The following is an 11,593-nucleotide window of genomic DNA, read 5'->3' on the forward strand; positions in this document are numbered from 1 at the left end:
GATGCCGGACCAAAATAGTTGATTGATTTGAATGGCCACAAAGAACAGATTAAAGAAAAAAAAAGAAAACAAAGGCACACAAAAATAGCATATTCCGTTTTCTTCGCACTGTTGTTGATGGGCTTTCCAGCTTGTAATTATTCCCACCCTCACTAAAGGTTGAATGGTGGATCCCTACTCGATGAGACCTCTTTTAGGTCTCTCTTTTGTGAATGGTTCGTTTGCGTTTCATCTGAAGAGTGTGCAACTCAACCTTTATTTAATGCCATTCTTTATTTAATGCCCTTCCTCGCATTTAAATATTTTCAATCTTATCTTCTTTCTACAGAATATGTACGAACAGATTGAGAGAGAGAAAAAAAAAAGCCACAAGAAGCATGGCTTGTGATGTTGTGTACATCATAGAGGGACCATCTTAGATAATACTTTTAGTCTAAGAGTACGAGACACAACGAAGTCTAAGTAGTTAACTCGATGCAAGGAGTATAACTAAATAGATAAGAAAAATTAAAAATATTATTTTTATACTGTGTTAATATATAAAAAAGAAATGTGAAGAGAAAATGGGCGAGAAACTAAATTACTCATAGAACAATGCTACGTGGACAAAAACAAAAAAAATAAAGTATTGAAAGAAGTTTTGTTATCTAAGTATATAATATAAGGTGATATTATTTGGAGAATAAGAAATTCACATATCAAAAGAAATATTGATAATTATGATTTTATTATTTATATTAAAGATTTAACGATAGGAAAAAAGAGAGAAGAAAAATAGCATCTCGAGTTCTCGTAGGATTTTCTCAAAAAAATAAAAAAAATTATGTAAAAGGATAGAAGTGTTGATCATTAGATATCTTCTTTTGGTTTCAATGTCTTATTCTCTCCTAACAAATACAATTTTGATTTGTATGTAGTCGAGCAAGATTAGATGCCTTGATCACAAAGTATCGAATCACTTATCGAGGAATAAAATAATGGTGTGGAATTTTATATGTGGACTTTGATAACTTATCATACATTTGTGCTTCCCAATACAATAATACAAATTTGGGCTTTTGAACGTTATCAAGCTTATATATACATATAATATTAGCGATCATTCCTTTTCTTTATCGTTGTTGGGGTGGTGGGAATAAAGGTTTCGAAGGTCTTCACCCTCGTTAGACTTTATTGCATGAGCTGTCGTCCCCATCGCTCCAAGAAAAATCCAAGGAAGCATGAAGACTTCAGCTTCGTCGGCTGAGACTTCCACACCGCATGCTGTGTGACGTCCCAAGAAATCTTGTTTTGATGCTACTCATAAATGTTCAATTTAGACCAAACAAGATTTCCAATTAATATATATATATATTTTTTTCTTTTTGGTTTGATTATTTAATTATTATTTTGATGGTCCATTTTGGAGTTCATATTGGACCTAATTTTGTTTCCATGACGACATCAATTTAGAGGATGGAATTTTATTTGATCTGTTTAATCCATGATATTTTTGTGAATTTGGATAGAGAAATAGGTGTTCGAGTTTGAATACAAAAATACGATTTCAGGTAGTCTGATTCAAATATTAGGAAGAATCATACTTTGAAATGAAAAAAGTCAACTGCATGACAATTCAACTACTTAAAATAGATGTTCAACCTAATTTATGTTGACCTAAACTCAAATTCATCATCGATTACAACGATCTATATCTCTAAATTGAAATCGACTGTTTTCTTGTCATGTTTTCGTGATGAATCTGAATATTAAAAAAAAAAATGTATTTATGAGGGGAAAATACCTCTAAACTAGAATCTACTAAAGTCAACTACTGAAACTTGGTCATGGCGGAGAATATGATCCTTCAAACGTGTTCTTTACTCCACTCAGTGGGATCCAAAACATAGATCAAACCTGCCTCCTATTTTATTTGCCAGCATCAAGAATTCAACTCCATGACTCTTTATCTCAAAAGGAAGCCAAGAAAGAAAACAAGGAAGACTGATGCGTGTTTTCTTGACGAGTTCATCATCTGAGATGAGGTGACTGTTCCCTCCTCTTCGCTAGATAGGGACGTGCTATTACTGGATGCATGCAATTATGGAGAAGCACTGGCTACATGATTGGCATAACATTCATAAACTTTGGTGCACTTTCTGAATTGATATATTATCGTGAACTGCAATAGTCTTCCGTAAACATTCATAAACTGATGAGAGATTCTTAACGGCAGTCGAACACAGAAAGGTATGACTGTTTCCACTGTGCCACGAAGACCGGAGAACGGAAGCATCCATCCATCGACACCGACGTTAATGGAGGGTGGGTTTCCGGTAGCCTCGAAAGAGATTGGCATGAAGACTGGAATTACTTCTTGGACGGAGGACAGATTAAAGATCTTTGAACACATGTCGAGTACGGTGAGAGTGCATTAGTAGGATCGACAACGAAACAGCTGTTGAGAGTGGCAGACAGCATAGCATCCATCTGCTTCGACTCCAAGCATGAGATCTGAGACTGGGAATAGAGTATATACTGTGGATATATATGGGATGGATGAAGTCTTTTCTTTAGCTTTCTCTGTGATATGCCATTACGTTATGTTTGAGCGATCAGATTCGATATATGGAATCTTGAAGAAATCTAATTACTAGACATATCACGACAACTACCCGACATTATAAAGAATCTATTGAATATATTATGTTAATTTAATAGAGCATGTTCCCTCTCGTTAGATGGACGATCACAAAAATGATGTTACGTAAGCCTGACTTCTTAAATACATCAAAAAAATATTTTTTTTTCTTTGTATAAGTTCTAAATATGTATTGTCTACTCGAAAAATGAATAATGTCAAATCATCAAATTGAACTGATATTTAATTTAACTATGTCACTCTATAAATAAAAATATAGAATTATATCATGGAAGCTCATATTTTTTGTCATCCTAAAAGGGTTTTGGCTTCTTACATAACTTCAAGAAAAAAGAAGAGAAGATAATAGAAAGAACAAGGAATACTTTCAATTTATAGTAATTTTTATTTATTCAAAAATATGTATTTGTATTAATCAAAAGGATAAAGTATAAGTTTTTTAAACAAAAAAAAAATTCAGTCATAACCCAACGAATCTCCTCATCCTCATCCATGTACCCAAAAACCAATCGTTCATTTATTTATTTTAATCTTAATATTTATTTTTTATTATATCTAATCTTAAACATTTGAATTAATTTTAACATGCTCTTTTAATTCAAAATAGTTGCAACTTGAAGTTTCTTTCAAAAAAAATAAAATTTCTCTTTTGCTAAAGCTTTTGTTAAGATGTTGGTAAGTTTATCTTCAATGTTTATAGTAGTTTAAATAATGAAGTGATATCGAATTTTGATATATTTAGTAATGGTAGATTTATCATCATAATAGATTAGATTTTAGTTGGTTCATTTTGCTTTTCTTAGAGATCTACTAGGATTCTTTGAAGACAAATTGTTTGATATGTTGTAGTTATAGTCGTAACATACTCTATCTTAGAGATTAAGAGAGCAACAAATTCTTGTTTTTTCTGTCGTTCATAAAATCACTCTTGAGCTAAATCTTAAAGTATTTTTCTATCATCTACATAATTAGTATAATCACTGTAATATAACTTAAAATCTTTTACCTGCTGAATATCATAATCGAGAGTTCCTTTGATGTATATAAGAATTCTTTTAATTGCTTCAAATGATGCTTACTAGGGTTGTGCATTGAAAGAGATGATTTTACCTTATGCCAACTCATCTGTCACCGAGATTAACACCTAAGCATGGCTCTATGTCACCAACTCCAATATATCATAGTGCATCTCGATGTGCCCCGCATCAATAACCGACAATAATTGTTATACCTTATCAAGATCAGAGAATGATCAAACGGTTCACCTAGTCTTATTCTAGGCCAGCCAGTAAAAAGGCATAGGGATTAGGTATAAAAAGGAACCTATTAGCTTATGTTGAAGAGAGGTGCCTCTCTATATACTAACTAAGTCATATAGCTTACACTACTATCTTTTCCCCTTAGCTGACTTAACCATCAAAGGGGCCATACTAGGCAACCCTTGATGCCTGCCTATTATGCAGGATCGTTGGTTGCTCGAGGACACCAGGACGACCCAGCCTCGAGGAGGAACCTTGCAACCAAGAAGATCCCGATCTGCCTTCCTGGTCATCCCTAACTGAGTCCTCACCAATTGACATCTTTTCGACTAGGCAACATATATGGTCTTACCTCATCAAGTTTCCCACGTCAGTTAGGAAGAGACACCTAGCAGAGCTTGCACCTTTGACGGTGGATCAACCGTATCGACTCATCAGTCAACGATACTCATGACACCATCATACATGAATTTGGATAATAAAATAAAATAAAATATTCAGCCTTAAATGTATGAGATATATAATCCTTCAATTACACTTATATACTATTTCTCATCTATGTTTTAAACTTCATCATCTAACATAAGTTTATTATCTATTTTTTTTAAATCCATCATCTAACATAAATTTATCGTTATCATTTGTATTCATTAAAATATTCACTAGCTTACAAGTTATTATATAAAATCTTTTTAACAAATCTTTACTATATTTTTCTTAGTACAAAAAAATTCATTTGCATCTTGAATAATTTTCATTCCCAGAAAATAATGTAAAAGAATTAGGTCAATCATTTTAAATTTTGACATCATATTTTTCTTAAATTCAACAAGCATATCTCATGATTTTTTAATATAAATTATATTATCCATATACAAATAAACAATAAGAATGTTCATACGTTAGGCTTATATATATATATATATATATATATATATATATATATATATATATATATATATATATATATATATATATATATATATATATATATATATATATATATATATATATATATATATATATAAAGTTGATTCACTTGATTTTTTTTAAGAATTACATTAAGAAAATATTTGTCAATTCTGCTATACCGTATCCTCGGTGCTCATTTCAAACTATATAATGTTTTTATCGAATATATATATATATATATATATATATATATATATATATATATATATATATATATATATAATTTTTCAGTATTTTAATTTTAAATTCTTCATACTGCTTTGCATAAATCTCTTCTTAGAACTTTCCATTCAAGAAGGCTGATTTGATATCAAATTGATAAACTTATCAATTTTTTCTAAGCTACCAATGCTAATACTGTTATAATTGTATCAATTCTAGCAACTAAAGAAAAAATTTTTAAAATACCCACTTAGTCTAATTATTTCTTTTCATGGGGGCAAATTTACTAACTTCGAAGTCATACCTTTTTCAATAGCTTGCAGTTCGTTATTCATATATACAACTTCAAAACAAATAGGTTTCAAAGAAAAATATGCAAAATCATGAGATTGATATATCTTAAAACACTACAAATTTTTTTTAGAAGTATTTTAGTATCACAAGAATCGTCTAAATTAAAATCATTCAAAATATGAGAAAATTTGAATGAGGTATAAACAATACGGAATGTATCATGTATCTTATCAACTTTTTCTCCTATAACTATTGAAATTTTAACTATTTTAGAGTTTCAAACTTACTCTTTATTAAAAATAACATCACTGATTTATGATCAGTTTTTTAGTTATAGGATCATAAAGTCTTGAACATTTATGTTCTAAAGTTTCAGATCTATTCAATTTTTGCTCGTAAACTAAACACACCTTATTAATTCATCAATAGACGATATCTTTAGTTTCTTTTATGGTAGTAAACATTATATCAAATTTCAGATAAACTCTAAACCTTTTCTACTACTATTTATTCATTTAGGTTTTTATCATAAGACCTGATTCATAAAAGAAAAGACTTCTAAGAAAAAATAAATGATAGATTTAGAATATTTTATGGTAAGAATTCTGAATTCACATCGAAGAATCTAAAGCTTTAAAGTTTTTACCGTATATATACTTATAAACATTTTTTTTAATATTTTTTAGTTTTTGTTGTTGCTAATGCTGACGAGAAAATATAAACTTATCAATTTTTTTGTTATAGCATGTAAAGAGTTCTTACATCTTTCTGTATATTTGATCTTTAGTAATATTGAGATTTGATAGATTATACTTAATAAAATTATTATTTTTTATTAAAATTTATAATTCTTATAAAAATAATTTTTTTTATTTTTAGTGACCTAAAATCAATAATTTTCATCTCTGAAGATAGGAAGAAATTGATTAGAAATATTTACTCCAAAGTTTGTCTTCTCTTTTTTTTTTCACCTTCTCGTTCTACTAGTTCTTCCTCTCGTCTTTTTTAATCGACATACTCTTACTAATCTTCTTTAAATCAAACCCTAATACCACATTTATTGAGAGTAGAAGGAATGATAAGTACTTTCCATCTATAATGTTTTGGACTCATCCGAGATTACATATTTATATTAGTCAAAAGGATAAAATATAAATTTTTTAAACAAGAAAAAATCAATCATAGTCCAACAAATATTCTCATCCTCATTCATATAAGAAAAAACTAATTATTCATCTATGTATCTTAATTTAAATTTTTATTTTTAGAGAAGGCACCGTTGATGCTAGAACCCTAATAATTCTATCATCTGAACCAGACTGCTTGGGCTACTCCGAAGAGGCAACAGAGATGTTTCTTTAAGAGACTCCTGAAGTGCTCCTCGACATCGCCAACCTATCAAACCTCATCCATCGTGGGACGAGCCGCATCTGATGCCGTAAACGCTCGCATATCTTCCTCCCAAGAAATGTTGGGAGGAATCGGAGGGAGCCATTAGAGAACATGGCTCGTGAATGCTTCGAATAGATGCCACCTTGGGCTACTCGTTGCAGTCCTGTAAAGGCCATAATATAAGATAGCTTGATCTGTAAGAATGATATCTGATGGAGTCCATGCATCATTATTATTATTAAGCTACCGAAATGATGTCTAGCATCTCTACTTCTCGTGTTGGTCACGTAAGCTATCAACTTTAGCTATTACAGCCTCACAGTTTCGTGTAACATCTTTCTGAGAACTCATTAATTATCTTATCAAACCGAATCCTAATGCATGATATGATATCAAGACAGACATACTATCCGACGTTCAACCTTATGAGGAGAGAATTGAGTTGAGATCAAACTATTACTATTAACTTAGACTTAAGTATTTTGATCGTGTAATTTAATTTATCACATCAAATTGGATCATGACAATAACTATACTTACATGCTTCTATTAGTATGATAATTATATTTTCCTTTTTAGTAGTAAGAAACTCAAGATAATTGAGTTGACCGTAATAGAAGAGTGTACTGTTATTAACTTACGCTTGAACATCTAGACATGTGAATTAGGGTTATTAAATTAATGAGTTAGTTATCTCATTAAATTTGAGAGTGTTAATGAATTATTGTACTACTAAAAGCATGACAAATATTTTTTTTTCTTTTGGTATGGTTCATTTAGCTTCGACTTAATTAAACCTTTCATAAAGGCAATGTAACTTCATTAATCGAAGAGAATGATGATAATGATGGTTCGGAAAATAAAAAAAATATATATAGGAGTTATTGGAGGACAAGAATAATATAAAGACATCTGAACTTTGTTCTCTGTGAGCATCAGATTCCTATGTTTATTTTTTTTCCCTCCCTCGTATCGGTTCTATTCCTCGTTTTAGAAAGGAATTGGGCCGGACCAAATGGCCCACTTCTCCTATCTTATCACTTACTGTGTATATTTAAATTCTAGCCCTTTTTTTTAATCTACTTAATGGCTGATTTGATCTTTTGATCATTTTGACATCATCATATCTATTTTTAAAATATAAAATCATCATTACATGCATGATTTCAAATCATACATAATTTCAAATCATTATTTTATACATGATCGTCCTCATAATTTCTCCCTCTTTGTTATTAATAAAAAAAAATATGCAAGTAGCAAGTTTTTGAGATACGCAAGTTTTACGATATATAAGCTAGCAATAATTTTAAGTTGTTTCAAGTTTACAAATTTAGCTTTTTCTTTTTTGAGATATATGAGTTTTGCTTTTTGGGATAGACAAGATATTTATTTATGGCCATATACATAATTGTTATTTTTAAAGATTTTATTCAAAAATAGATTGGCAATTTAAATATCAATCCTCTCCCTCGCTCTCATTTTTCCTTTTTACTTTCTTGAGGTCTTCAGTCATTTTCTTTTGCTGCTGCCCATTCTATCAAAAGAAAACCAGTCATTGCTCTAACAAATACATTGGAAAGAATTTTTTTGATGAACGATCTGAACTCTCAAAAGCAATATTCCACCCTATTAATTTCCTAGCATTAGATTTGGTCTCAATTCGGTTCGAACCTAAATCGAATCGGGTCAACAATTCGACGATTACGAATCGGACCATAGTCGAGGTGATTCGGTTCGATTTTGAATCTATCGAAAAATTAAAATTATTAAATACCCCTGTAAATGATAAATATGCCCTTTCAATAGTTCGATAAATAACTAATTATAGGGATATTTTAAGAAATTTTAAATTAAAATTAGAATCATCAATTTCGAAACCGAGGGGGTTAGAGCAAGCGACCCATATTAATTTTCTAACATTAGATTTGGTCTCAATTCGATTGGAACCTAAATCGAATCGGGTCAACAATTCGACGATTTCGAATCGGACCATAGTCGAGGTGATTCGGTTCGATTTCGAATCTATCGAAAAATTAAAATAATTAAATACCCCTGTAAATGATAAATATGTCCTTTCAATAGTTCGATAAATAACTAATTATAGGGATATTTTAAGAAATTTTAAATTAAAATCAGAATCATCAATTTCGAAACCGAGGGGGTTAGAGCAAGCTACCATCTTGTTGCAAGATCCGAACCCACAAAGCCCAACTCCACCCTATTGATCTATCTGCTAACATCCTGTTGAAAGATCCGAACCCGCAAAAGCGAACTCCCAAAAGCAGTTCCGAACGCGCATGTGGCGATCGAGGATTGTTCCCAAAGGAACACACGCGAAGGGCAACTGCAACAGCAGCACAGTCACATCCAATGATGAGTCCCTCCCACCCTTCTTCTAAGACACCCCCACCCAAAGCATGGCTCACATACGCACACTAACGGTGTAAGGCTGCGAGGGGGTTCCCCATGTGCCATTGTGGCCTCATGCCTTTGTATCCATTCTCAGCAAAGTTCCCTTCCTTTGGGTTACCCTCATCCGTTCCTCCTGCCTTCCACCAGCGAGGGATAACCCCACTTGGCCTTTCCTAACTTGCTTGGCCACCATAGAAAGCTCCTGATGGCGACTCCCATGGAGGTAGACAACGTGATGAAGCATCGAATTATTGGGCTAGCTTGCATTAAAGTCTCCATTATTTGAGGTTCAATGGCGAAGAGACATGCAAGGAATAGGAGGTAAAGTGACTGATTTGTTGATTAAAGTATTTAAGTTTAAGTTAGTGATGGTGGATTCAGATTATTTCTCACCTTTGATACGGAACTAATCAGTCGCTTTGCCTGAAAAGATTTAAGTTAGTAGAAGCATGCAAAGTATTATTTTGCTACCATAGTAATTTTGTTCTTTTGGGATCCGAACAAAAAAAGGTGAAGATGAACTGTAGATTATTAGTTTCAAGTAATCAAGGATTGAAAGAGATGGGTGATAATATGTTGAGATTGACATGTCAGGTTGAAAAGGACTCCCTGCATTAATCCAATAAAAAAAAAATGGTGACAGAATTGAGGGGCGAGTCATCATCACGAATGATTTGAAGGCTCAAGGCGTCATTCGAGTCTACATGGAAGAATCTCAAAGCATGATGCATCTTAACTCTATGATTTGATCTGTTGAGCTGCCATTATCAGTGACGTAGAACAGCGCTAATTATACGGGAGAGTTGGAAATGTTTATGTGGACGAGTAGACAACACACGAAGCAGAATCGAAGGATATCCACAAGCTTCCATTTTTCTTTTCTTTTACTTCGAATTGCAACCCATCAATCTCAACATTGTTATAGCCAAAGCTAATACAACTTGATTAGTTTAGACCTACCGAAGCTTTTGCCTCAAGGACAACACCGAGCTTCTTATCTTGACTTATAGCTGCAGAGGACAAAACGAGTGAGGAAGTACACGAGCATGTCTTTCGGAACTGTTAGATGTTGAAGTTAGGGTTTTTGTGAGATCAAACAAAGTGCATGAAAAATAAGAAAAAGAAGTTAGGGTTTTAGAGGACTCAGGATTAGCAAGCATATAGCATATGGCCTTTTCAGATCAAGGATTAGTTTTGAGATCTTCATCAGAGAATAGGAAGGCGATTTCTTGCGGAATTCCTTCTGCATGACGTTGTACAATGTTTGAGGCTACTGCTGTACTAGCAATGATTGGATCCTTTCATATCTTGCGGAAGATACTGAACAAAGGAGGAGTGGAAACGTGGGGGTCTTCTCGCACACTCTTCTCTCTCTCTCTCTCTCTCTCGTATCAGCCAACACCAGAAAATATGAGTAGGAAGCCAAGAAAGGTGGTGTGTGTATGTCTTTACAGCGATATTACCATCTCTTGGAGAAGCGGAGGAGATGCTTGAAGAGAGGATAAACGGAAAAGGAAGACCGTGTTCAGAGATCATTGGAAACCTCGGAGATGCTCTCCAGATGTGGCCGCCACACGCCCACTCTCCCTCGCCGCCTCTCCCTCTGCGTCGACACCTTCTCGGATAGGATCTCCGACAAGTACTGGTCGCTGAGAAGCAGCCTCGTCTTGTCCGTCGCAGCCACGTCGACATTCGCTGCTTCCTCTTTCTTCTTCTTCCTCCTCCTCGTTCCGGGCGTCTGCGACCGGGCCTTCTCTGGCGCCGCGGACGTCACCGGTACGAGGAAGTATATCTTCCCCTTCTGCAGCTCGGCGGTGGGAGGCAGCACCACGGCCTTGGGGATGTCGGCGCCGTCCGACGACGACGGTGAGGGTGGCTTTCGGATTACGTGCTTGGGGTAAGCCTGCATGATCTCCCCGGCGCTGACGGTGCCGCTGATCTCCTCGACGCGCCCGTTCGCGTGCACGATACGGATCACGTCCAGCGCGCCGCACGGCAGGATGCAGGAGATGCAACACCATATGGCCTCCTTCATGTCTCTTTCTCTCTCTCTCTCTCTAATAATAGTTCTTTCCTGATTCAAATCTATTACTCTCTTCAGGTGGAAAGGAGGAGCAGAGGAGGGGGAGGAGGGGGGGGGAAAGAAGGGATATGAAAAGGGTATATTTAAAGAGGGGAAATGAATGCCCTCCATATTTGCCCCCTCCTTTTGCAGGTATTAGAACTGGGAGGGCGAGCTTTGGTGAGACATGACGGCATGATGATTAACTTTTTCTCTTTTGCTTTTGGTGAGGAATGGGGTGTGTGCGACAGTGATTTTGAGGAACTTGGATAAATATTCTCACTGCCATGTTCTAAGCCTGGCTCGAATCATTGCACCATGACGAACAGCTCAATCCCACAACAACATATTCTTTAATTTAAATGGAAAAAAAAGTTACAATTAAGGTTGTCACGA

At 34.1% G+C, this 11,593-nt stretch overlaps 1 protein-coding gene across 1 annotated transcript; it reads right to left on the reverse strand.

The window, feature by feature from the left end:
* Nucleotides 1–10,341: 10,341 nt before the first annotated feature.
* On the reverse strand, nt 10,342–11,428 carry LOC135608956 (uncharacterized). Its single transcript, XM_065102036.1, has one exon. It carries the CDS (start codon nt 11,327–11,329, stop codon nt 10,661–10,663), a length of 669 nt encoding a protein of 222 aa, XP_064958108.1. The 5' UTR covers nt 11,330–11,428; the 3' UTR covers nt 10,342–10,660.
* Between the last annotated feature and the right edge of the window lie 165 nt (nt 11,429–11,593).

The sequence above is a fragment of the Musa acuminata genome, chromosome BXJ2-4 (genome assembly GCF_036884655.1).
Source record: "Musa acuminata AAA Group cultivar baxijiao chromosome BXJ2-4, Cavendish_Baxijiao_AAA, whole genome shotgun sequence".
In the NCBI taxonomy this organism is placed as follows: Eukaryota; Viridiplantae; Streptophyta; class Magnoliopsida; order Zingiberales; family Musaceae; genus Musa; species Musa acuminata.

Coding starts and splice junctions, on each gene's coding strand:
- LOC135608956 (XM_065102036.1), bottom strand. CDS start 11,329: ATGGAGGGCATTCATTTCCCCTCTTTAAATATACCCTTTTCATATCCC.